The 27703-nt window shown below is 48.2% G+C and overlaps 1 protein-coding gene across 14 annotated transcripts in view; it reads left to right on the forward strand.

Moving 5' to 3' along the window:
• PLXNA4 (plexin A4) overlaps positions 1–27703 on the forward strand; it is a 407314-nt gene that overhangs the window by 35122 nt on the left and 344489 nt on the right. For 11 of the 14 annotated variants that reach the window (XM_035315928.1, XM_035315934.1, XM_035315930.1 and 8 more), the window contains exon 3: positions 10942–11124. In XM_035315928.1, the coding sequence (XP_035171819.1) occupies positions 10942–11124 (183 nt within the window). Of the gene's footprint in view, positions 1–10941; positions 11125–12745; positions 12896–18240; positions 19301–25857; positions 27519–27703 lie in introns of those variants that run through there. The other 3 variants (XM_035315936.1, XM_035315940.1, XM_035315942.1) reach the window with 3 other exon arrangements.

Below are 27703 nucleotides of genomic sequence, written 5' to 3' on the forward strand. Positions count from 1 at the left end.
CCAGCAAAGACACGGGATCCCAGAGCTTTCAGTGAGGTTTCAACTTAGAGACCTCCGGGAATGAGACCCTGGGGACGTGGAACTGAATAACAAAACTGTTCTGTCTCTGCTGCTGTCATGTGTATGTGCTTTATAAAATACCCATGAAATCCCTAAGACCTAAACCCTGCCCTGTGCCACCAGCACCCAGTTGCTTACATTTAGGAACGAGACACCATTCAGCCCCGGTGCTTTCTGCTTTCTGCTGCAGGTTTTGTGGAGATAATACTTAGAGTAGTTACAGAAGTACTTGAAACACAGGATATCCAGAGATGTAAGTGGTAATGCCGCGGATGGACAGAGAGACCTCTGTTTCCTCCAGGCAGTATTGGAGCTGGCATAGCTGATAGAGCATGTGGGTGACATTAGATCAGTAGGAACAACATCGCATTTTCCCTGTTTCAATGTCATTACCCCGTCATTGTCACTGGTCCAAAATATAATGGGATTTGTTCAGCTGATTTATCCTGTAAACAAGCAATATTAGCCAGGCGCGTATTCAGCCGCAGACAGGGAGTGGGAGAGGCAGAGCAAGGGAGCGTGCAGAAGGGAATAATAAAAATGCGCTGCTCCTAATGAGGGAATGACCCAGCACTCATCAGTGGGTCAGGGCTACTGGTCGGGATCCCGTGCCAAGAAACACAGGGCTGTAATTGTCACGGTGTCCCTGCTTCAGAGGGCCGTCCGCTGCACAGGCCTGCTTTCAGCTGCAAAAAAAAAAAAAAAGAGTTGGGAGTTAACGGCTTGAGTGAATTTGTATGTGGCTGACACAAGGGCTCCAAATTCCTCAGCTCCCGAGATCTGCACAGATAGAGGCAGCAAGCGGGAGATTTTTCTTGTCCAGTGCCTGCGCGATGTATTTTGTTGTTTAAAATGAGAACCGGGCTTATTTACCTTCATTTTCCATCAGATTATAGGACCAGAGACAAGGCGGTTCTCCCTGGTACAGATGCGCAGCCTTCCGCTCTCCATTATCTGGTGAGCAAGCCGGGGTCTCTTGTACCCAACCCAGCAATTTCCCCACGCTGAAGAGCAACAACAGATACATGTTGTTCGTTACAACACTTAGCTTACCTTTGCAGGACCACAGTGAGGCTTAATTAATGCTTTTAAGCAGCTCTGGGAGAAGGTGTCGCCTGCATGCAAAGCAGCGTTGTTGTTTAATTTATCCAGCGCTGTTGGTGCGCGTGGCACTTTGCAGCCCAAATGATAATTTCGCCTGTGCAACAAAATAATAATTATAGTAATTGTGATTCAGCGGAGAATGTCTGGTGGTGCCAGCATAGGGGAGGCAGCTGGACTCTATCCGGCAAGGTGCTGGTGTGCGTCACTGGAATAGGAATGAGGGTGTCTGGCAGCTGCCAGAAACGCTCCGTCTCAGCCCAGGTTTAACCATTCTGTTACCAGCAAGTAGCAGGAGATAACGGGTCGGGGGTGAAGACAAACATGAGAATTTAATGTGGGGAAGGTCTCCTTGTTAGGCACCTCTGTTGGATGGACACAGCTGAGGGAAACGCAAGTTATGGCAAGGATGCTTGGGATTACGGAGGCATAGCCGGCAGGGCACAGAGCTCAGCTCTCCTTCACCTCTTTCATCGCTGCCGTTGATGGAATTTGTTATACAGACCACCTTTGGCTTATCACGGAAATCCAATGTCCTTTAGGGGCAAATTTTCCCTCTCCCAAAGGTGTCTTTCAGCCTACACAGAACAACCCTTTTCACCCAGGATTTTCCCGCTGTGACATTTGCTCCCCGGCAGCACCAGGGGAAGTCAGTGCTGCTGTGTTTCAGGTGCATAACACAGCTTTGTGGCTGGAATATGTTCTTACAGGAGAGCTCTAGCAGCTTATTTGATCAATACTTCACTTTTGAAAAATCCCCAAATGTTTGTTTGCCCAATAGACCATGGCAGTTTCAAAGGCAGAGTCTCCACACTCAATAATCTCTTTTTTGGGGGCGCGTGAAATTTTTTAAGTGAATTTCTTAGAGCTCATGGAAAGCACTGAGCTGAGAGCTATAGAGATCATATTCCTCTGTTTATCCTTCAGTGCCTCATCCACATGATCCTCCAGCCTCTCAGCCAGCACAGGGAAGTTTATGGGACTGCAGAGGAGCTCAGCTTCCTTTTACAGCCACATTTGCTGCTCTTTGGGTCCCATCCCTCCTTCCTGTTTGCAGACACGGTTTCCCGCTTGGGAGGGAAGGAACCTCAGGGACCACACACCTCAGCGATCTGATTTTCACCCCAGCTGCACAGCTTGGCCTGCTAATACTGAGGTTTGGAATTGCAATGCCAGATTTCTTTTTTTGAGGAGGTGGAAATGATTTGCGAAAGAGGGATTTGGCTGACACAGCGATGATGAATGGGATGTGGGGTGCGAAGGCTTTCCATGAACGGGAGTGTTTGGGATATCTCAGCTTGACAGCCTGCGTTGCTGCTGGAGGTACTGCCCCTCTTCCCTGCCTACATCACTTGTTTGGGCTCTAACCAAGGCTCTGAAATATCCCTTAACTTGTAATATCAAAAGAGAGTATAAATGTTCCACTGAAATATATTCCCAGGTATCTGAGCTGGTTCCGCACCTCATCTTGTTTATCTTGACACAGAGTGACTATTTTTCATGGCAGACACTTGGAATTGAAGTTGATGAAGGACCTGAAGGATATAGCGGAGGTCACATCAGTACACCATCTGCCAGTAACAAGGACTCATTAACCTGGTGGTGTTTCAGGCTGGATTTTTAATTGCACCTTCGCTCGTAATGCTAGGAGTGTCTTCTCTGCAAGTGGCCAAGAAGCAAGTATGTCATTTTGCTGAGGACAGTATTGGCCTGGGGGCCTGAAAATGAAATATACGTGATGTAACAAAAGCACATAGTCGGTCTTAGTTTTCTCCTTTTGGGGACATGAACTGTTTCCTTCTGATAGCCTGCTGCTGCTTCCAGTGCAGAAACACTGCTGCTGACCAGACCCCTGCCTGCCATAAGGCAATGTTCACAGCAAAAGTGAGAATATGAGTTGAGGAACGTGCCATGGGCTGAAAAGCGTCTGCACCTGCTGCTCACTGGTCCTGTGGCTGCGACACAGCTGTGGTCTGCGTCTCCAGGGTCTGCAGCAAGAAATAAGAAAAGCCAACTTACTGCCAGCGTTGCTTAAATTTTGCAGTATTGGGGTCTAGAATACATTTAGAGGTTCGCTAATCAATGGATATTGTACACACCTTTTGGCACACTGATCATTCAGAAATACGGAACTAGAAGATGCTAAATTAATAGCCACTGTTACTTCTTAGTAATAATCACTGAGCTCTGCTGAGCAAAAGGCCCAAAGACTCCAGAAACCTGTTGGCCTCCATAAGAGAGGCAGCCTCCTCTTCAGGAAATTGCAAGTTTTACGATGTGGAGGGAGATGGTAGAGGCTGTTGGGAAGCATTTTGCTCACAGTCCAGCAGGAGCATAAATGCAGACATAACAAGTCTGTACCACATTAAGATTCTGCAGCACTCTGGAAACTTGACACCAGCCCTTGAACTGACGCTTAAACTACAGACCCCAAAACCCAACGCTGGTACAAGTTCTAGTTAATTTGAGCAACTTTTCCCCGGTCTTGTGTTCCTGAATTGTATCTGAGTGAAAACCTCTTAGCATAGTGGGTACAATTTCCCTGTAATTGGTAAAGTTACTGTAACTGCACTGTCATTTGTATATGGTGACATGTAATTGCGTGGTAACCACTGCTGTGGTTGCACAAGTGAAAAGCAGCGTGCAATTATAATGTATTTCCAAACGCTGGCTCTTTATCCAGCTTCCATTATATCACTAAGCACGCTAGGGAAATGGTACTGGATATTTTTGTATGTCGTTAGACTGGGGGCTAACTGCTGAGGGTTTGTTGGTGAGCTGTGCTGTCTTTGGTCGGTGGCCCAGGGTTCCCATCTTTGTGCCCACAAAATTTCCCCGGCCTTGAACTGCAGATGACAAAGGTCTATAGCTGCTGGTGGTCACTGGGCAAGCCCACATTTTTTTTCCTGACCCAGTGTCAGGAATGCATGTGATGGGGAGGGCAGTAACAGGCATCAAATTATGTGAATGATGTGGCATGAGGTGGATGTCAGAGGAGCTGTCTCCATCCTGCACCGGGACCTCATGGCTAGACACTGACGGTAGGCACTGCCCGCAATTTGGTGGTCCTGCCACACTCCACAGCACGGAACGTGGGGAGAAGGCTGGATGAGCCAAGTCCACGTGTCCCAGCGGAGTCAGAAGGGAGAGCTAGAGGTCAGAAGCAGAGATACTGCTAGGAATGTAGGAGGTCAGAGGCAGATCCAGCTTAAGGGTGCTGAAAATTCCTGGTGATGTCCACCTCTCTAGATTTTAAAATATCCTGTGGAGTAGGATACATGTCCATCCTCCACAGGAAGCTCAGTCCTTGCTGTTGAGATCTTGCATGCAGGTGATGAAGAGACCCTGGGACCTTGCAAAGATTCAATTGCATATTGCTGTTAATTTCTTACTGCTGTTGGCTCCCTGGCTCTGCTGGCAACACAGGCAGTCGTAATGTATGCATTTCCTCCATCATCTGGAGTAGCCAAGCCTGAGATAACAAGAGTGAGAAGCCAAGTACCTGCCACTGTATGAAGACAAGGCTATTAGGCATTAGCTGTAAATCAAAGGCGAGAGACTTGGCCGTTGGGACAGCCTTTATCCCCGGTGAGTCGGTGGAATTGCTTTGGAGCCTGCTGAGATATCTGGAAAAAGGCCCTCGTGCTTTGATTGGGAAGGAAGATTTTGCCCTAGTGAAAGCAAGGAGGAACGAGGGATGGCTAATCCTTTACCGAAGCTTTTTCCAAAATACGGATTAGGCCGTATTTGATTATCAGGGGCTGTTTTGGAGGCAAATTCCTAAAGCAGATGTTTAAGGGACACTTGCAGATCAGTAAGAACACTATTTGGACTGGCCTCCGAATACCTTGCACTTTAGCCTGTGGTGCAATGCCAGGGTACCCACTTCTGCTGGGAAATCAGATGAGATCAATGAGGGAGGTGCTGTAATCAGAGCTCTAACCCTTCTGCTGAGTTTGGGGGTTTTGGGGACTCGGTGAATCTTTAGAGACCTAAGCCAGCACGAGCCTTGTAAAACCATCCTCTTCAGGAGCATTTGGATGCGTTCATTATTTATTTGATAGGCTTAATCCTGAAGAAGGCAGATGCCTGCCAGAATCCTCCTGTAAATCAGGGCCATTCTTTGCACATCCTTCCTATTTCACTGGTGAATGTGACACTTGGCCAAGGTGTCACTGCTGCAGATGAAACCTCTGGTTGCCAATGCAGGGAGCGGTGGCAGGAGCAGACAGCAGCCTCTCACCAGCTGGCTCCCCACTGTGCATCAGCCTGAGATGGAGAGGCAGCTGGTGGGACTTGGGAGGGTGTTTATGCCCTGGGAGCTGCCAATCACTCTCACATGAAGATATTTTGGATATGTAAAGCACCTAATAAACCTGTGTTTAGCAGCTTCCCTGGGGCAGAGGGGCAGTGAGTAATATTCCCTCACTGGCAGGTGGAACGTGAGGCGGGATGCTGCTTTGACTCCATTCCAGCAACTCAACCACAAGGCCCCCCCTCCTTTCTGAGTTACCTACAGACCATGCTGTGAATTTCTGGGTTAGATTTAACTGCTCAAGATGCAAGAATTGCTGATTGCTTTCCTGCCTCTTTAGATCTTCCCTTTGCCCCTCCCTGATATCCCAGCTGGCGTGCCAGCAGTGTTGCAAGCAGAGTGAATTCATGTCCTCACCTCCGCTTTCATTCTGGAAAGTCGTTAACGTGAAATTGCCAAGCAGAGAAGCTCCAGAGAGTTTAACGTGGCTACTTTATATTGCTGTTAGGAGTGTCTGGAATTGAAAATAAACCTGCGCTTGCAACTCCTGACCCTTTCATCATAAATCCAAATTTCCTTATGTGTTTCTCTTTGCTGAAGAAGATGACTGTATTTCTGCCTTTACAAAGATGTTGTGCGTGCAGCTGAGAGCCACAGCTGCACAGAAGCTAGCTGATGTTTATTTGTAGGGTTTCGCTCACTGGTATTTTTTTATTTTATTGTTGTAGATGATCCCCTGAGGAAATAATCCCGATGTGTTAAATGAAAATAGTTTTCATGCAATGTGTGACTTGCTGGCGTTACTCTTCTTCCTAACTCCTACTTTGGGGACTGTTGTCTACCTTCAAACTGTAACTGTGCAATTGCTTCTCCAGCATCTGTGCAAGGGCACATGACTGAAAAGCTTGGCCTGATCTGCCATCAACCACCTATTCATGTCTCAGAGGTTAAGGTGTGCTGTGACAGTCCTAGCTCTCCTCTGAACTTCATCTTTTTAATGCACTGATTTCACTCTTCAAACTTGTTTTGGTGTTTGGATGTGTCCTTCTGTAAATAAGCTCAGGGAAGTAAAATGAAATCAGTGGGTTTAAAGTTAGTTTTGTGTCTGTAGGTGGGAAAAGCCTGATTTCAGCCCCTTTAAGGTTAGGTCCAACTTCAGCTGGAGCCAGGCCCAATCTGTTGGAGAAGGAACTATCCTGTGGCAATTGGATTAATTAAGCCTCAACAAATTGGGGATGTGCTGTAGATCAACTACAGGTTATTGTGTTTGATGCTGGGATTTCTGGGTCTATATCCGCTTAGGGTTTTGCAGGCAGATAAGAGCTTATTCTGGCTATGTAAGCTCTGATATGCATCCACAGCAGTCATGCTCTAGCTAACACATCCCGGCTGTTGATAGAGTGTGTTGCAGAAGACTCAATGCCGTATTCTTTCAGCCATACAAGGTCAGACCTGTCTAGGTGCCTAGAGAACAAGTAGAGGTTTCATCTCCCTGAAAAATAACACAGGAAACTCCTGTCTGAGGTACAATATCCTGGGTCATGCAGGAAGGTAGAGCAGATGATTGCAGGGCCCCTTTTGGCCTCTAAACTACATTGGGCTGTGCTGCTGGAAGGTAGCATACAATCATAAAATGCTTTGGATTGGAAGGGACCTTAAAGATCTTCTAATGTCTCTGCATTCCTCCCAAGCCATCTGTCCTTGCTTCTACTCTCTGTAGGCCTCTTTCTGTTTGAATTTGTCCAGGAGCTCCTTGTCCATCCATACAGGCCTCCTGGTGTTTTTGCCTGACTTCCTCTTTGTTGGGATACATAGCTCCTGACCTTGGAGGAGGTGATCCTTGAATATTAACTAGATTTCTTGGGCCCCTCTTCCCTCCAGGGCTTTGTCCCTTGGCATTCTTCCAAGCAAATCCCTGAAGAGGGCAAAGTCTGCTCTCCCAAAGCCCAGGGTAGTGTGCTTGCTGTGCTCCCTCCTTGCTGCCCTTAGGATCCTAAACTGCACCGTGTCATGGTCACTGCAGCCAAGGCTGCTCTTGAGGTTCACATTCCCCACCAGTCCCTCCTTGTTGGTGAGAATGAGATCCAACATAGCACCCCTCCTTGTTGACTCCTCTATCACTTGGAGGAGGAAGTTATCAGTGAATTTCAGGAACCTCCTAACTCCTCTTGTTTATTACTCCTGCTAACTTCATTTGAGTTGCACTCCTGATGAAGCTGACTTCCCAGCTGCAGTGGCTGGAATTCCTTCGTGCTGCTCTTCAGGTGCTCTCCTGCTGACCCATGACCCTTCTTCAGGCTCTGGGCATCTGTTGCTGACACTGGCATCAAACTGGGAGGGGTGGGATGGACTGGGATTTTTCTCACCTGGCAACTGTAGTTTAAAGCCCTCTTCTCCAGCCTGGTAAGCCTGAAGATGCTTTTCCCTTTCTCTTACAGGTGAACCTCATCAGCCCCCAGCATACCAGGGTTCTCAGAGTGAGTCCCATGGTCTAAGTAGCTGAACCCCCTGGCTGAGGCACCAGTCCTGTAACCATCTGTTGATTTGCCAAATTCAACTTTCAATCCCCTTCATTTTGACTGGGAGGATTGATTAAAAAACTGCCTGTGCTCCTGAGTCCCTTCCTGCTGCTCCCAGGGCCCTGTAATCCCTCTCAATGCTCCTCAGACCGCTCCTGGCTGCAACACTGGTGCCCATATGAAGCAGCAGCAGCAGATAATAGTCCTTAGGCTGTATGAGGCTTGGTGGTCTCTTAGTGACAACCTTGATACGAGCCTCCAGTAAGCAGTAAACTTCCTTCCAGAGCAAATCAGGTCAGCAAATGGTTGCCTCTGTACCTCTCGGAGGAGAGTCTCCTGCTGCTATCACCCACGGCCTTTTCTCAGTGGGACTGGTTGTTATGTGGGGAGCAGACTGGGCTCTTTTACTCAGCCCCAACCCCCTGCAACGGGTCTTTTCGGTCAGCAGAGGGGTGAAGTGCTTCTGTAAGGGCTTTGGGGGAAGGCCCTTCCTCCTGCTGCTCCTCATTGTTTTCAGCTTCCCCTCTGTGTCATTGCCCGGCCCCCTTCCCTTCCCCCCTCCGCCTCCTGTGAGTGCTGCAGGGGGAATTTGGGGGCTGTTGGGCCACTTGGTATGTCCCTGCTGCAGGCTGCCAGGATCCAGATAACACCTCCTCAGCCTCCCTGCTGCTATGTGGCCTCCTCATGGCCCACCAGCAGCAGGAGGTCCTCCACCTTTGGCCAGTGGACAGGCCTGCCACCAGCCCCTGCCCCCGGGGAAAGGCTGCTGCAGAGGGAGCAGGGGCTCCATTACTACAACTAAGGAGAGCTGCCAGCCTCTGACAGTCACTTGAGTGTACCAGGGGCTCTGCTGTGCCAGGGGGACCCCTCGGCCTGTGCCTGCTCTGCTGGATTGCTCTCCCATTTCACTGCGTGATGGGGTCATTTGCTGTTTGAGGTGGCTGTGCTGCACCCTAGGTGAGTTGTCTGCTGGTCCTATCGAGTTTTTCACCCTCTTGGTGGGAAGAAAGCTGCTTCGTGTTTCTTATTTTCTTCCAGCACCATGGCAAAACAGGATTTTCCCTTGCCCTTTTTTTTAGCCATTTGTAGGAGGTGGGGGGATCTTTTGCTTTGAATCTGAAATTAATCTTCCCTCAGCTTGGCATGTTTTTCTGGGCAAACTGACTTCAAATCCTGAATTATTCTCAAATCCTGCTCTAGTGGGATAATTCAGGTTGGAATCAGGATAATTGAGGTTGGAAGGGACCCCAGGAGGTCACCCAGTCCAGCTTCCTGCACTAAGCATGGTGCGTGCTAGGCTTAGGCTCAGGGGACTTCTGGAGTCCTTCTGCAGCCAGTTGGTCACCACAAGGTGATCCAGTGCATTCCAGGGTTGAAAGGATGGTTTGTTCTTCATCATACCTCCTTTTCTTGATTACAGAGAAGATTTAGGTGACTACTGTAGGCCACTTGCTAAGATTTAATGCGGTTGAAGCTAGGTGAGGTGGATCCCGTGCCAGGCGATGTGTCAGGTAGCAAACTGGGGAACAGAAGGCTGATGACACTGCATCAGACCAACGTGCTGCTCCTCCACCTCAGTGTCCCACACCTTGCAGAAAAATCTGGGTAGTGTTGCTGCTTCTGACATCTTTGGTACTTCCCGAGTAATCAAGCTGTTTCTTTTTCTTTTTTTTTTTTTTTTTTTTCTCCTTTTCTTCCTGAGCTACATAACAAGACTGGGCATGTTCTCATTATCCACAGAAACACTTGACTCCAGCAAGCCATGCTGTCATGGGGGTCTGAAGCGTGGTGATCAGCGCGGTGGTGCTAGACCTCAGATGAATTTGGCCTTTGGATCTGGGATGCAGATTTATCTTAAATTCTGTGCTAGCATTATAGACTAGCAATATCCTGTCTGCAGCTCATAAACGCTCTTGATCTGATCTGTAATTGCACTTTGAGATGGTGTTTTAGCTCCGAAAGGGCAGTCCTCAAACACTAATGACTTTCGCAGGCCAGAGCTCAGGCTAGCTCTTCCTTACTAATGGCTGTTTGAATTCCTTGTAGATTTTATTTGTTTATAAATACATTTAGGACACATTATTCTTCCATTCAGCAAAAACATCTATAATTATTTCCCATAATTGCTGGGTGAGGACAAAATGAATCAACACTCAGGCTTTTGCTGCCTGTGTGAACTCAATCAAGGAGCAGCACATATTCTAGCCATGCTTCCCAGAAGATGTGATCTCAGATAAAGAAGATGGTCATAGCTCTTCTTTATCAATATAAGAAAATCAGGTGACTTTTCTGTAGACTGAATTACTGCTTTTCTAGGCCTTAGTCCAGAAAAAAAAAAAAAAAAAAAGCAGGTGCTTAGCTTCAGATGTGGAAGTGGTCACATTGAAGTCAATAAAGTCTAATTGCTTTGGCAATTGTATGGTGTAATATTTGGAACTTTATTTGTTTTCCTCTGTGGGACATTCACGCTGCCAACCTCTATTAACCTCACCTGTTTTCCAGATCGCGCTGTGAGGTAGGATAGACAAGTTGTCCACATTGTTCTGCTGTTGCTCTTCTGTAACTCCCTCAAGTTGAAGGAAACACCATCTTATTTGTTAATGTAGATTTAGCTCAGTGGTTCTTATTTTGGATCCCTGAGGAATGATGTGCAAACATTACTTTTGACAGCCCTAGAAACGTTGAAAACTTTCAACGGACTTTGAGTGCTAGGTAAAAGAGACTGGTAAAGTAGTAGGAAAAATGCTTAAAAAAATATATCCCGCTGGGCTGTCATTCAAGAGAAACAAGTTTCCAGTGCTCCTTCTGTCTGTAACTCATCATGAGACTTTGGACAATTTATTTCCACCTTTGTAATCCTCCAGTCCTGCCTTTGCCATCAATTTGTCGATCTGCGTAAATTATAGGCATGTTGCATAACGGTGTCCCCGGTTGGATGGATACTTCCCAGATAGCTAAAGAATTAGTGGCTTCACTTTTTCATGCTGTCTTTCTTCTCGTTTATAGCTGTTAACGATTGATGACAATTTCTGTGGCCTGGATATGAATGCCCCGTTGGGAGTATCATCAATGGTGCGTGGGCTCCCCATTTTCACTGAGGACGGAGACAGAATGACATCCGTGATTGCCTACGTCTACAAGAACCATTCCTTGGCTTTTGTGGGAACCAAGAGTGGGAAGCTCAAGAAGGTAAGACCTGATGTGGTCCTCTAACTCTTATGTTCATGTTCTTATGGAGATCGGTAGTGTTTTGTTGAGTGTGCGCGCAGTCCTTATTGCGAGGTGCGTCACCTAGATCGAGGATGGCAAATGCTTTTTTGGTTGGCAAAAAACTGCATTTTGCTCCTGAAAAATAAAGCTGATGTGAGAAAGGAGAAAGGCAGGCTCCCAAACTGTTTTTACCCGCAAAAGAATGTCTGAAGTCAAACCACGGGCAGACTTGGTGCAGTTTAAATCCAACAGATTTTTGTGTTCAGACCATCTCTAATTAAGTAGTTGATCACATGGTACATGCCGGAGAAAACATGATTGTGCCTGAAGTTTGTTAAGAAATGGGATTCGGGCTCTGGAGGTCTTTCTTCAGAGCAATGTGACCGGACTGTGACTTCACCACAAGCCCAGCATGGGATTAGTGGTTGCTGGGTGTTTGTACTGAAGGAAGAGTGTTTTCAGCAAAAGGAAGCTATCTGATGAAGAGCTTTAAGTGGAGTAACCGTGGCTAATGCCACAGAAATAAATGCATTCTTTATTGTGTTTGAGCTTATGTGCCTCACTCTGCATTCTCACTAATATGTCTGTTGCACGGCTGTAGCTCTGTCGTGTAAGAGCTGCTGTAGTACATCATGTAAGGTGGTAGTAGAGGGCTTGGGAGGTAGGAAGCTGGGATTTTTTTACCTGTGCTTTTGTTAGGGGCTTTTCTCAAAGCAGCGGAAGGTGGTAGAAGTGATCTTCTCATGTTAATGATGGGCATCGCTTCCTTTTCAGCACCTCTGTGCCACTCTGGCAATGTTTGAATGCTTGGGCTTGGCATGTTGCAAAATACTGTGTGTGAGGAGGTTGTGGCTTTGTGGGAATAGTGGAGCAGGGTGAGACACTGAGAAGGGAGGTTGGGCAGAGCCTTGGGCATCGTGTTGGGTGTTGACACCTCTTTGAATTCCTTTTTGCAAATAATAACTTCAAGTTGGGGAGGTGATGGTGCTATTAAAAGGTTGCCCACTATGGGTTGTAGGAATGATGGACAGAGTGGAGAGGAGAAAGGGAGTCATTTGTTCACAGATGCATAAGCAAGGTCGAAGATCTCTGGTTTTGTTCCTCCACCTGCTGCTTCACTTAAAAAGGGTATCGAAGTTTTAAGCACCGATGGCATGACCCCCTTGCTGTGTGAGGTTTGGGCCCACTGACAAATGTCTCCAGTCCCGTTCAACAGAGGAAAGGCTGCCGATGCTTTCATAAAGAGTAAGGTGTGTTTTTTTTGTGTGTGTGCGGTGGTTTTTGTTTTTTTTTTCAACAGTCTGTTCAAGCGTGTGGAAAAGGAGCCAAATTGTTTTTCAAACCATTGTAATAAAACTAATCTCCTCCCCTGACTAATTAGGTTTTGCTTCCTTGTCATCTATGATATCATAATAAGCTGTTTAGTTCTCCAGCCAGTCCCTTGGGGAAAGAAATAGGACAGCTGAGATCTGAATAGTAAATATCCGAAAGACCTAAATGGTTAAGAATGACGCTGCTTCTCTGTGCTTGCAAGCATTTGGTTTTTCTTTTGGCTCCAGGAGAAGCAAACTCAGACATAGCTCTGCCTTTGCCTTTGCAGGTCACATTGCAGAATCCAACATCTCCTCTTTTTTTGAAAAAGGGAAAAAAGGAGTGAGAAAGCTTTTTGTTTTTTACCGAGCGTGGTGCGGCGTGGGGACAGCCTTATAGGGTAAAGAATGAGAAGAGGCGAGCTGAACTAACTGATGTAACTTGAGAAAGCTGCGTTTTATTCTCTTTTTCCTGACATGATGGATGTTCTGTCTGCGGTAGTTAGTGCGGTGGGTGGGTGTGTCAGAGCAGGGCTGGAGCCATGGGCTGAGATCTTCATGGGCTGAGTAATTCTCCGTCAGGGAGGCGGCATGCAAAGCTGACTGTCAGTGCAGAATAAAGCCCCCCCAAACTCGAAGGGTTGCTTTGGACCACTTGAGCCTGGAAACATTTACTTCCCGCAGGTTCAGCCTGGTCCTTGCTATGACTTCTGCAGTCACCGACTCTCCTCCAGGGCTCCTGAAGGTATCTGAGCTCAGGACACCAGCCTGCTTTCCCCTCTAAGGGCCACACGAGGCCAATTTGGCACTAAGGCTTTTTTCACTTGATATTCCTTGGTCCCTGCCAAGACTTCATGGCCTTTCGAAGCTTTGTTTTCCATCCTGGCTCATCAAACAGGTGCTTTTGAATAGGAAGCAAGGGAAATACTGCGTTGGTAATTGCAACTCCTGCACAATCCGTTACGTTAAAATGAAGTTTGATTTATGTTTTAAAAAAAAAATGCACACGGGTAAATTGAAACAAGCTATATGAGATGAGATTAAGCGCTGTGTGCCAGTGGACAAAGCCCAGGGGCTGTCATTTTCCTGCTGCCTGCTGGGTCCTGCCACGCACAGCACGTACTGCCACTTCTCCTGGTACTTGGAGAAGCCACGGTGAGGTGTTTCTGGCTAGCACGAAGAGACGGGTTATTCGATGATCTTCAACGTAGCAGGATCTGCTCAGCTGTTGTGTGAAAACTCACCGCAAGTAATTAGAAGACGGTTTTGGAGAAACTTCCCTTATTTTTTCCTCCAGTTTCAGTCTTTTCCTCTGTTTCTATTTTTACCTGAAAGATACGGACCACGTATCAGATTTTGATGCATGCACTCTGTGGAAGCGCTGCGAAGTACTCGCAGTCATAAAGCACTATCTGGCAGTTGATATACAAATGTCACGTGTCGGAGGAATTTATCCAGTGGCACACAAACCTGAAGGAAAATATTGTGCTTTACAGGAACATATCATTAAAATGAAAACTAGCAGCATATCAGGAATCTGCCCGTGTAACCAAGACAACAAAGAGAGAAAGAAAAGGAAAAACCAAGATAGAGATAGGGTAGGAAAAGAGTGAGTGAAAGGGAATGACAAGGCTGGCCCCAGCTATTTCACTGCCCTGGGCAAAATACATTTTGCAACCCTCTCTCATGCACACAGCTACACGCGCAGACCAACAGGAAAGCTCTGAATAATGTGCTGTAGAAATATGCCCTACAAGTCTGCCAGCTTGTCCACAGCGCAGCGTGGCCCTGCAGAGCGGTGATATAAATAGGAGAAAAATGCAGAGCTATGAAAAGGGAAAAAAAAAATGGCCCTGTCCGTATCTTGTGGTGGAAACCGCAGCCTGTGGATTAAAGGGCTGCTGGGTGCGGGTGTCGTCTTGGGGGTGGAGAAGGTGGCCCAGGGATAAGTGGGTTGGGAAACGGACACATTTAGTTCTTTGCTCTCCTAAAAGATTCTGGTCTGTACCTCCTTTTCCCTCCTGCAAAGGGAAGTACTTGGTTTGCTCTAAGGAGTGTCAGGGGAAATTAATGCACTAAATGTTGCAAGGGGCTCAGGTACAAAGCGTTAGGATCGTATCAAGCAGCTAAAACAAGCGAATCAGATGAGACAGAAAACCAAACTCCTGACCACTTGTGGGCATCGAAGGTGCTGCGGTACTTTTTAATGGGAAATATTTCATCTTGCATGCTTTGGTCAGATCCCGTATCCGTAATTACCCGCTGTCCTGCGGTGTCCCCCGTGCCTCCATACTGTGCTGGTAAGCATTGCCTCAGCTTTAGGATGCTCCAGGGGGCTTGGTGGGCTTTGAAGGCAGAGTGAGCTCCTGCGTATGGTGGGAGGTGCCTGATCTTCACTCCTTTGAATGTTTAGCGGTTGCTTTCACGAGATAGAAAGGTTTGTTTTGTCTCTTTGCAAACTGCAGCCCAGCCACCCACCAGGACCAGGAGCTATTCCTGGGTGTGCGCTTCTTACAAGCGCTGTGCTTTGAAACATCTGCGTGCAGAAGCCCGCTGGCTTTCTTCCACTTTGCACACTCCTTCATTCCACACTTCTGCACTCTGGTTGCAGGAGAAAGCTGGAGGAGGACCCCCGGAGGTGCTCTGCATGCTTTTGTGTTGTTTCAGCTCTTTTGTTCCTAACATGTCTGGCCGAGTGGTGTTCCTAGTACCCGTCACTGCCAAGAGAATGTAGCAGTATTCGGTATTCCTTGTACGTTTTCCCTAGATGTGTAACTTACAGGTCATTGCCTTTGTGCAGATAGTTTCCACGCTGAAAAAAAAAAATACAACTTACCTGCAATTATTCTCTGTACATGTGCCAGGTGTAAAGGGCAGTTTAACATTTACAAATGTCAACTGGGGAACAGCTCTGGGAATTGCACCTTTATTCAAAACGAAGCTATTTGTCCGTTTTGAAATGCTTACTCGAAACTGGAGTCGTAATACTTCCCATTTGTTTGAATCTTCCCCGTAAGAAATACTTTTTATTCCATCTAAATGTTTCATTCAGAGCCTTCTCTATGCTAAATTCCTTGCAGAGAAAGAAATTGGGCTGGAACAGGAATCCTTTCACTCTTTGGTCAATACTCCATTTTTCATAAAGTCCCATCGGTCTGAGGTCCTTGAAAGGAATTTTAGATGTGGACTGCCAATTTGGGTAAAGGCTTTCATTCACATTAGACAGTTCTTCCCACCTGTTATCACCGCTATTTAGTAGAAAAAATTTCAATATCAACCACTTTTGTGAACCACTCTGGATTATCCTGAACTTTTGAGATCCTGCTTTCTTTGGATCCAAACCAAGACATCACGGGGAGAATTTTAGATCTGAGAGCTCGGATTGCCAGTTCTAATTTTGGGCCCACGTCTCAGTTGCGTTGGGGAAGGTTGGCTTTCTCGGCTAAATAATTGGGATGGAAGCGTTGTATGGCTTAGTCTTTGCTGGTTTTTGGTCATGCAGCTCTGGCTACCTGGTCCCATCACCTGTCCAACAGTTCTTCCAGTTGGGTGCTGTTTACAACCTCTCTGCCTTGAAAGCTACGGGAGAAGTCAGCCAGCTGCAGGTCGAAGATGCACCTTGGTCTATGGTAGTGTTGGTAAAGGAGCCCTGAAGGACACCCAAGCCTGCAGCTTTATCATTACCACCGATTGCTCTTGCTGCAGTCATTGCCCAGCACAAGATGGGATCCCTTTCAGCACCGGGTGCGTCCTGGTGGGTTAAATCCTGGTGGGACTGGCAGGGAGTCAGATCCTTCCACAAAGCTGGGCTGCCAGCAAGTGCCCTGGGTGTGCAGCTGAGGAATGAAAATGAGTTTTTCATGCAAGATACTTTGAGCAAGGCAAAATGGCACGATAGATGGGCAGGGACCCACAGGTGAGAGAGCTCTGGCCAGGTTGGTGATATCACAGTGTAGCCACATGGAGAGGGGAGGAATATCTCCTCTTTCTCCTCTGACACATTACTTCCTACCTAATGAGCTGGGGCTAATGAGACTGAGCCTTGGTTTGCCATACCCAGGTTTGTGGGCTCCTGATAACTGCAGGAAAAGACTGAGATTCTTGCTGTTTCTCCAGGCGAGGGAGTTTCTGAATATGCACAAGACGAGAAACCCTGCCCTGTTTAGATGTTCCCTGGAGGATATTTTGCTGCTGACAGCTCTGTGCGAATGTCAGCAGGGAAACTGCTTCCTTCTCCTTCCCTCTGCTGCTTTGTAGGAGACAGATTTTAATTTTTTATTTTTTTTTTCCCCCCCAACTGTTTGGCAAGTGGACTTGACTGCTCCGAAAACGTGCTGTAGAGGCTCCGGCTCCCGCTGAGAAGCTGGTTTCTGCAAGAGGGGCTTGTTCGCCCTGGCCTCTCCTCACAGCTTCCAAAACCAGCAGGAGTCCGAGCGCTTCACTCAGTTGTGATGGAGCGATACGGCTTCCCGTCTGTATTTGACGCCTATGAAGGCTGCAGTTGGCGGTGTCCTACATTGATGTACAGTCACTTTTTTGAGAGGTCGTCTCCCGCTTAGGTGCCTGATGAGTAGTAGTTCGGTTTGCAGGCATCAGGAAAGCTGGGAGCTGGGAGCCTTGGTGTGATCTGCCCTCGTTGTGCATGTTGGGTGGTGATGGAAATCTCCGTGGACGTGGGTCGGTGAAAAACATTCACGCTGGGCTGGTGACACTGGATTCTAGAGTGACACAAAACTGCTGGGTGTTTGGGTGCTGCCTCCATGGGTGAAATCAAAGTGATAGGGCTTGTACCGCCTGGCTGTGGGCTGTGGTGCTATGTGGTCTCTCTTCTCCAGCTGCTCTGAAGCCTTGCTGGGGGGAGCATCGCTCTGTTGTGCTTCACCTTGCAGGTTCCCCTGTGCGTCTTTCCATCCCACCTGATTGCAGCTGGGAAGATCAAGCTGAAGGGCAGAGCTAGTAGAGCTAGTAGGTTCAGTGGAAGTAATTTTCTCCCCTTTACTCAACTTCTAGACCATATCTCAATACTACAGCCAGTTTTGGGTTCCTCAGTACAATAGTTATCAAAGGGAACAAATTCAGAGGAGGATGGTGAGGATAGCCCAGAGCTGGAGAACCTGCCTTGGGAGCAGATGGTAAGAGAACGGCGCTTCTTCAAGCAGGGGAAGAGAAACCTTGGGGTTTCTGCAAGCACTGGAGCAGGTTGCCCAGGTGGGTTGTGCAGTTTCCATCCTTGGAAGACTTCAAGACCTGAATGGACAAAACAACCTGGTCTGATATCGCAGCTGACTGTGCTTTGAACAGGAGGTTGGTTTAGAGACCTCCTGAGATCCCTTCCAGCCTGAATTACCCTGTGCTCCACCATCTGCTGCAAAGTTCCAGGCTCTAAACCACATCCGAGTACCTGTATCCAGGTTCTGCTGCTGAACTGGTGTAGTTGACGCTGGTTTTAAACACCCACGTATTGTTTGGTCACTGCAAGAGGGTGTTTGCCCTCGTTTCCATTGCCTTGGCGCTTCCAGCTACAAATTATCAGTGTAGGATGCTGCAGTGAGCTTGTTGCTCCTGGCAGTGTTTAAATGCAGTAGGAAACCACCTTTCTAGCTGTTCCCAACAAGAGTTTAGAACATTGCTTTTTGATAGAGAGCAAAAGAGAGCCTTGTCTCTCTGCTGTTTGACCATTCAGCCATCTCTGTGCTGGTGTGGAGGGTTTCTCTGAGCTGTGCTTTTGCTGGGTGCCTTGTGTACATGTGTTGAATGCTGCTTTTTTGTTTGTTTGAGGTTGTAGTTTAACAGTGCCTCACATTCAGAGATGGCATCCTGTGACAATCAAATGAGATTTCAAATGACCAGCTAAGTCCTCCAGATGAAAACTGTACTTCAAACCCAGCTCATTGCCTGCTGCCATCCTTTCTACACGCTGGGGCTGCACCACGCGTTTTCATTTCTACCCCAGGAGAAACAGGGGGCCCTGGCAGACCCACTGCAGCAGGGAAGGCAGCAGGCTGTACCGTCAGCTCTTCGAGGCCTTCCTTGAGGAAGCTGCAGCTCGAATTTGACGGCTTTCTACTCCCAGAGCGGCTGAGCTGGGTTCCCCCCACAGCGTGAGGATGTGCACTGTGCAGGCAGGGGAATGCTTGCGACGACAGCAGGCACGAAGGGACAGATAACAACGGCAGGTCCTGCGGTAGGTTACCTTGCCGAAATCCACGGGCCCGGGGGACAGTTTGCAGTGACACTGCTTGTCACCTGCCTCGTCACAGCAGCTGATTCTCTGCGTGGTGACGCTGGCTCTGTGCGAGATGAGTGTTCAGGCTGTGATACCTGAGGCGGCTGTGCTGTTGATGGAAACCATGCAGAGGTGAGATACGAGGGGAAAAACATACATCTCTACGCCCCTGGTCTATATTCTGCTTGTCTTCATCCCTCTCTTCCCCGAGAAGTGCTCTGGAAGGGACATTAGGTGATCAGCTTTGGTCTTCACAGGCCACTCGTGCTCTCCAGGGCGACAAAGAGAGGCTGTTGACTCCCCTACTCCACGTCTAATGCCCGGACGGATGCCCAGCCAAAATGGCTCTTGTCATTCCTTCCTCCTCTCTCTGTCCCCTTCCCTTTTGACGGGGATGATGACTTTTCAGGGAGCCCTTGAAGTGCCTTTTGCATCTGCCTTTGATTTGAATGCCTCCTGCCTGCTGACCCTTCTCACAGGAAGTCAGCTTAAGTGTGATTCTCCTAATTAGTTTGGCTTTAATTTAATCTTTTGAAATAATTTTATCAAAAAGAGGAAACCTTCTACCCACTCCCTCATTTCATGGGCTTGCTTTAATGCATGGTCTCTGGGTTTATTTCTCTATTTCCCGTGTCTCTAGATAGGACATCATTTGCATATTTGATTAAGCTCCATATGTTATCAGGGAGCCAGTTGAAAGAACAGCAAGTCCCTGATAAGGCGCCGCACATCCATCTCTTCCTTTCCCCATCCTCCACGCTCTCCCCCTCGCCATCCCGCAGCTTTAGCCGTGGCCACCATCACCTCTGCAGTCCGTCGGCTTCGTCTTCTTCTCCCTTTGGCCATGTGGCTGATCCCAGGTTCAGCTGCGGGTAGGTACTCATGTAGACATCAACATTTGACAGCCCATCTTTGGGAAGGAAGCAGAACGGGTGCTGGGGATGGGGGCTGAGTCCTGGTGAAGATGCTAACCACGACCGCAACGTCCAGCTTCGGTTCCCCATGCTCTCCAAAGCATTCTGCCTGCTTGCCCTCCTCAGGATCCCGTTGTTTTTATGGGGCATGAAGCAGCTTGTTCCCACTCTTCACTTTGTTGAGAGGCTCAGCTGGACTTGGCTGCACCTATTTGCTGCGCTGTGGTTCATCTCCCACGGGCAGGGGCACAGGGACTGGGAACACAGTAGTCACGGGAGAAGATCCAGGATTTTTCCCCGAAATTTCAAATGTATTTAAAACTGTGTCTCCATGTATGTATGTATCTACATATATATGTGTGTGTATATATATATATTTGTGCATGAAAAAGATGAGTTTTTTTGGGCTTTGTTCTCTGGCTACTGCTTTGGGAAAACAATTTGGCTTACATAGTTTCCCCAGCCCACTTCTAGGAACACTTTTTTTTTGTAATAAGTTGCGGATGGCCTTGAGAAATCTTAAGGAAATGCTTAGTTTAGCTACAGCTCTCCTCCCTGCTGCTGATGCTCAAACTGGGAGAGGATCTGCTCAGCCTGTGATCCATAACTGGGCATTTCTGGGGGCGACCAGGGAGCAAATTCCTGCCTTGGTGGTCCACGGGGCAGAGGCTGGCTCACGTTGTGCACCTTGAGGCTGATCCCAGCAGGGCAGATTTGTCTTGGGAGGGTCACCAAACAACCACGCAGTGTGGACAGATTGGGAGGCAGTGTTCAGCCTTGTTCCACAGCTCTAACTGCAGGTCTTTCTGCTGGGCAAAACAATTCATAGTATCCCAGGATGGTTTGGGTTGGAAAGGACCTCAAAGCCCATCTAATTTCACCCCCCTGCCATGGCAGGGACACCTCCCCCCAGCCCAGGCTGCCCCCAGCCCCATCCAGCCTGGCCTTGGGCACTGCCAGGGATGGGGCAGCCACAGCTCCTCTTTAATTATCCCCTTGTGGTCTCCAAAATCCAGAAAATACTTGGATAAGCTGCTAGGAAAGACAAGGTTGGGTTAGTAGCAGCAAACAAAATTAGTGTAATTAGCCATATCACTGGAGCTGGAGAAAGGACCACAGCTTGCACAAGGGGCCCTTTGGCTATTGAATAAGAGCCCTTCGCTCAGCTGACACCTGAAGAGTAGGAACAAGAGGCTTGATTTATGATCCAGCTCCTAATTAAAAGGCAAAAAGGAGCGTGCCTCCCTTCGTTTGGTTCAGACTTTTGGCTTTAGCTAATTCAAAGAGCCTCTTCCCTGCATACACCCAGGCCCACCAGAGCATGGCAGCCCATCAGCATCACCGTGGTCGTTGTCCTCTTCTGTTCGGGAGCTTCTCGCTGTCCTTGCGTCCACCACTTGTGAAAGGTGCTGCCTAACTCACTTTGAGCTCTACCTCGATTTGTGTGGTTCCTTGTGTAGACAGACCATTAACATCCCTTCTGCAAAGGAACGCTATCAAATACACTCAAGGAAAGAAGCCCCTGCGATATTGTTTCCAGTCTTGCGGTGTCTGTGAAGTCAATGAGAAGGAAAGCGGAGATAAAATCTCCCTGATCCTTTCTAGCTTGATCTCTTCCCCTTTTTGCAAGGAAGTTTTTTATCTATCTATCTATTTATTTATTTATTTAACTACTTCGGCTTGCTACGCTGCATCATCTCCCTCTCATTTCGTCTTGGGGGCGGCCTGGCTCGAAAACAATCAAACTTTGATTGCTGCTTGTTGGACCCACGTGCGTGAAGCCTGGAGGGGGGGGGGAGCATGAGAGAGCTGTGCTGTTTTTTTGTGGACCCCAACCCATACGGTGTCTGGGGGAGTGAAGATACGTGTGTTCCCGTGCAGGATTCAGGGATCTGTTCCTGCGTGGTCTGGCGCTTGTCTATTTTTTTTTCTCCCCCAAACCCTGTCAGTAGCCTTTCACCTCTCCTAAATGAAACCATACGGGAGAGCTGCAGGCCCCCCAGCCCCTTTCTGAAATTAAAGAAAAGCTCTTTGCTGGGTGTGGGGCAGAGGTACGCGTTGAAGGCTAGACCAGGGCTGTTAATCAGTGCTGTGGCTCTAGCAGAGTCCCCCTGGGATGCTATGCCCAGGGTGAAACGAAAACATCTTGCAAGCTGTGACAGCAGCAGTTAACGCCGCAGCTCTGACTGTATCCTGGTAGTGTTAGCTCCAGGTTAATGTCAGTAATGACTTTTTCATGAACTTGCCTCTGTCATCGCTTGGCTTTCTGTGTACTGGCCAGTGTTACAGCAGCTTTGACCCCAAGCAAGATCATTCGTCTCTTAAATTAAAAGGGGTTGAGTTGGATAAGGTTTTCAGCGTGAGACTTCAAGAGGAAATAGATATCCGTACTGGACTGGAGACTGTGGGGCTGCGTTAATGGAAGATCCCTTCCTTGGTACACATCCCATGGGAGATCACTGCTGGTAGGAATTGTTCTTACATATCAACAGGACTGTGGCAAGTATGCAGCGTTGCCTCCAAGCTGGGATCAGCCTCGGCGTGGTGACCGTGGAAGAATGTTGGAAACGAGCTGCACACTCGCAGGCCCTGATGGGAGGTGGGTTGGGACCCTGGAGGTGCCAAGAGAAGCAAAGTCGAGAGAGAAGTTGGGAGCCTCTTATCCGTGGGTTTCAGCTTCGGTTTCACTCCATCGCGCCAGGCATATTCTGCTGATGATTCACGGGGCTGGGACACGTCGGGTAACAAAGCACCAACTCCTAAGGGACCTCGGTGGGGTTTGGAAGCTTCCCTGGTGCTGCTTTTCTAGCTGGTGTGGTATGCTGGCAGAGGACGCCAGCACGCTGTCGTATCCGTGGCATCCTGGAAATGCAGACCGCTCGTTCTCCTGCCGGCCGTGCTGGTATCTCACCCTGCTGGGACGCTTGCGGCTGTGGCCTGGGATCAGCTTTCCCTTTGACTTCTCGTAACTTTTCCTGGCAATACATTGCAGTGATGTCAGACAAAAGGTTGCCACCGAGACTGGCGGAGACCTTGTCATGTTAATTTTTCAGAACCTTTCCAATGAAATCTAATTAAACAGAGTAAGCAGCGCCACGCCAATCTCCCCGTTTCCCTCACTTGTCCCGTGGCTGTTTAAGACCAGGTTTTTTGGGGGCTTTATTGCTTGTGATATCTGCTGGGCTGGATGCGGTTCCGCACGCTGTGGGCACTTTGATCTTTTCCCCCACTGCCTACAAGTTCCTGTTGGCTTCTCTTGGATTTCGCATGCAATCGATTTATCTCCTTGGGGTCTAAGGGAACGTATTGATGATGGAGCTAACCTGAGCGATAAGGAGATGTCATGCATGCTAATGCATTTTCTCTGCCCATTAGCCAGCATCTCTGTGTTGGGAAGTGATAGGGTGCTGGCATGACATCGCGTTCGAGCATTTGTCTGGCTCTTGCAATGAAGATAACTCATCTTGCTGTTTTCTTACAGGACTGAGAAAATTGAAAATGGTAATAATTAAAAAAGCTTGCACTAAATCAAAACGTACTCGATTTTCCTCCACCTTTTCAGCCAAACAAACAAACCTGCAAAAGTGAAGGTTTTATGGACTACAAAATGGGAGTTTATGGTTATTTGACCTCTCCACCTCCCCTTTTCTCATTTTTTTTTCTTTCTTTTGTTTAATTAGCTCTCCTCTTAGAGATTTCTACAGTGAGATGGAAAAGTCAAAATCTTTTGATGCTTTCAAGCCCTTTCTCCCCGTTGTGACAATGTAAATGAATTCCCCAAATCCCACCTAAATTCCGAATTTTTACTTAACTCGCTATTCCTGGAGAAAAAGAAAATGCTTCCAAATTTGTGTCTGTTTTCCTTGCGTGTCTGTCTTAGCATGCGATACGTGGAGAGGTGCAAGATCTTATAAGGCTGCTGCATTTAAGCTCTTAGCTAGACTTCTTCTGCAGGGTTAGCATTTCTGTCTGCTCAGAAGCTGGAGACTTGAACTCACCTGGGAGCCCCGGCAGTGAAATAAATTATCATAATATAGTGGGAAAAGAAAAGATTTTAGGCTGGTGAATAGTGCAGGGCTACCCTGGTGTATTACATCTGTTCATTTAGAGCTGTAATATTGCTTCAGCTTTGAGCTGCGTGACTGAGAAATCTTTATTTCAGGGGAAGGGGGCTGCTTGGGCTGAGGGAACGCAGGAAAATGTAACATCGACATGCCAAAAGCCCCAACAGCATCCTGACACTAATTGTTAGTAATTATAATAGCAAGCTAAAGCTGAGCGTTGATTGTTAATTCATGGGTTTTGAACCTGTCTTAGTTTTTTTAGGGGAGTCTGACTTGTGTATGTTTGGATTTTGGTGACTGGCAGTGCTGCAGTGGTGGCTGGGGGGGAGCAAGGGATGAAAAGACCCCTTGCAATTAGTATTCCGCTGCTCTGCCTTTAACAAAGCGTTGGCGTAACGCTTGTGTCTGCAGATGCAGGCCCATTCACCAAGGTGTCGTGTGCCCTGCACGGCTAACAAGTATTCCTTTTTAGCTTGAACCAGGGGGGTGTGTTAGGGGCAGCTCAGCTCTGCCTCTCCTGCAAAGCTCTGAGCAGCCCCACGTTACGGTGAAGCAACAGCCGACAAGACCTGAAAACCCACAAACTCATCACATTATAATCCGCGGGTGCTCAAGATACCAGCGTAGGTATTATTATTATTATTATTATTATTTTCCTCCCTGGGTTTTCACCCCTATCATGCTTTGCAGCCCCTGCCTGTCTCCTGCGCCGTGATGCAGCCCAGGCTGTTGCCGCGCTGCTCCCTTCCCTGTTAAGGAAATCTCCGGCGCTTTCCTCTTAGAGCTCACATTGACACGGTGATGGAAGCGCTGCCCTTCCCCACGCTGCGCAGGGCTCGGAAAGATGATATCATTGGCACTAAATATACACCAGCCAGCAGGCCCCTTGTCCGTGCCAGAGATGCTCTGGCAGGCTCCGACGTGACTTCTTTTCTATGTTTTGTCAATTCCGTCGGTGGCAGGTGATTTCATTAACCGCTCTTTAATTACTCAGCCGTTGTTTGTTTTGTTTTCGCTCTGCTGATGGCGTGCTCTCCCGTGCTGGCGGCCTCCTTGGAGTTCCCTCCTCCAAGATGCACAGATTGGCATTGTCGCCCTGTTTCCAGACCTGCTGCTGCATTTTTGTTTATTTATTTTTAACCTATCTATTAATTTTCAGCTGGGTGGGACGGGGCTGCAAAGTTTGGAGTTGGAGTTGAATTCCCAGGAAGTTCAGTTTCAGGATTTTAGCTCAGTCCTGTCACTCGTGCCAAGTTTCAAGGTGCCTCGGTAGGATTTGGGCGCTCTTTGGTGTGCCATCAGCTCCCTGGGTGGGCAGTCTTGGACTCATCTGTCCGATGTCTGTATTTCTCCCGTAGTTATTAAAAATAAGGGGTAAATGGAAAGAGGTTATCTGGGAAAGGACTGAGTTCCTCAGACCCAATCTGGAATGGGGACGTGGTGCTGTCAAGGTTTGCCCCATAACTGTTGGGTAGGGGAGTGAGTCGGTGTTCCTGGATCTTCCCCATCTCTCCTGCCTCTTATAAACAGTGTATGGCTTTATTTCCTCTAATGCTCTTTAAACTGGCTCCTTTGTCCCCATAGCTACCTTGTCTACTTCTTGTTTGACTTTTCCCTTTAGGATATTCCTGTTTTCCCTCCTCCATCCCATTTGCTCCTTTGCTTCGAGTCGAATGTCTTCCCCAGTTGAACGTCTGGCTCTGCTAGAGACTGTTACGGACCCGTTTTCATGGCAGTGGGCTATTTATCTCACAAAACCTTGGCAATTCCCCCTGTGGATGGAGATACCCACTCACCTTATAGTCAGGGGGAGAAATCAAACCTCGTAGGACACATCTCACCTCATCCCACGGGAGACTGAAATTGCCCTAACACGCGTCAGACGAGCCGAGTCCTAAAAACGTCTCTTTCTCTCCATTAACAACAACGAGGGGAGCTGAGGGCAACTTGTTCAGGTGTAAACACCCCTTATCTTTCTCTTCCCCATCTGTAAGTGACAGTAATGGTGTTCCCCTGCTTTATCAGGGGGCTGGTGAACAATTAGTGGTCGCGAGGTGCTCCAGCATTATGAGGACAGAAGAGCTCGGAGCAGGCTTATGTCGTGCATGATTTTCCTGCTGGAATTTCATTAGAGTCCTCAGATGGGGCCGTTTCTCTGGGTCCTTTGCACTGTCCTGTATATTTTCACTCTGATGCAGGTGACTTATCCCAACCTCTCCTATAAAGCCCAGATGTTCTCACCTGGCTGGGCCATGAACCTGAAGGTTGCAGGGAGCAAACAGAACATGGGCTGCAACATCACCTCACGTGGCTCAGGAGGCAAGAGGGACTGCCAACAGACCCGGCACGTGTGTATGTTCCTAAATGATTGATTCCCTTTTACAAATGCTCCCTACACCGCTAAAAGCTTAGGAAGAAACCAAACCCCCAAAAACCTTGAGGTTCGGTGCAAAGGGAAAGGGAGCCTGCAGGATTTATGGCATCTGCAGCGACTGGGGGCACTGCCAGCAAATTGAGAGTTACGAGTGGATAAGCAGCCTGGTCTCTGGTTGGGATCGCACATCTGACAGCCGTAGCCATGCCGGGGCTGGCTCTGATGTTATCATCCTGGGGATTTCTGCCACTCCGTGTGGGCAGGACACTCTGTCACATCACGAAGCTGCACTGCGTGGTGCTCAGGGTGGCAGGACACGCTTTGGCACTACATGTTGGAACGCTCAACACGCTTCCAGGTGATTTGGAGGATCAGGTTAGTAACTCAGGACAGATTAAAGCAGGGAGGAAGTATTTAAGCATGCAAAGATGCAATCAAGGTGCTTTCAAAAGTGCTTAGGTGCGCGATTCCAGTTGCGGGAGGTCCTTATATCCAGGAACTTGCAATCAGAAGGGCACACGAGTAACAGGAGCGGGCAGATGCCAAAAGGGGAAGGCGTGGAAAGGAGCAGGTTCCTTAGAAGGGCCTGAGCGATGCAGAGCAGGTGGTTGATTCGAAAGGCCAGCTCGGATCGGGGGTGGTACGGAGAACACGAGGGCACGAAGGGTAGTCCGAAAAAACTTGGTGTGACATAACAGCAGAGCAGGAACCCTTGATCTATTCCTGGCTCTGTTGCTGATTGCAGCATGACCTCAGGCAAAACACTTCCCTCTCTGCATGCTTCCTACGCTCTTCTCTGCGTAGCCCGTGAGTTCTGCAGGGAATGGACTGTCACTTGCAATGAGCCCGTCCTGCGCCGAGCGCGCTGGCACTTTGATTTCAGCTCAAGGCCCTGCAGGCATCAGAGCTATCGCTTCCAAACTGGGTGTTGTCGGGGCTCAGGTGCTTGCAGGTGCAAAATTTCCACCTGCAAACCCTCGCCGCTGATGCAGGCTCTTTTCCACGATGCGCGTGCTTGTGCGAGGTTTGTCGGCTGAGCTCTTTCCAACACGCGGCTTCTCGTAGACTCGCGTGCGCGGCTGATTTCCCTGCCGTGTGCTTCGCAGGAATTCCGCCTCGTGGCCTCCCTGCCCCCTCCCAACAGGTTGACCGTAAATTAGGGGCTGCTGCGGGTATTGGATTTCGCTCCAGCTGCTGGGGCTGTGGCACATCTGTGGCCCTCCTGTGGTTAATGGCTTCACAAAAATGAAGCAATAAAGGTTATGATGGCTGTGTTTTAACCTCCTGGCCCTCGTTCTGTTCGTCGGGAGTGTTTCTCGGGAACAGTTAAAAACCCACCGCCTGCATTTTAAACATCTCCCAGCGATGCGCCGTCTCTGAGCAGCTTTTATTAAGTGCTTTCATTTTTGAAATTTAGCAAAGCTGAAGCATCCTTATTCCCTCTTTTTTAATGTTTTTTTTTTTTTTTATTTTCTTTAAAGAGAGTCAATTCATCTTTTGTATAATAAACACCCATCTCTCAAACATGCTCTAACATTAAATGTATACGTTTCACATTAAATACGATTTAACATTTACGCACAACGGTGAGGTTGGTGCAAAGCAAAAAGAGAAAGGAAAAACATCCCCTTAGCTTGAACTCCTTCAGTGGAAGTCTATAATGCACTGCT

The sequence above is a fragment of the Oxyura jamaicensis genome, chromosome 1 (genome assembly GCF_011077185.1).
Source record: "Oxyura jamaicensis isolate SHBP4307 breed ruddy duck chromosome 1, BPBGC_Ojam_1.0, whole genome shotgun sequence".
Taxonomy (NCBI): domain Eukaryota; kingdom Metazoa; phylum Chordata; class Aves; order Anseriformes; family Anatidae; genus Oxyura; species Oxyura jamaicensis.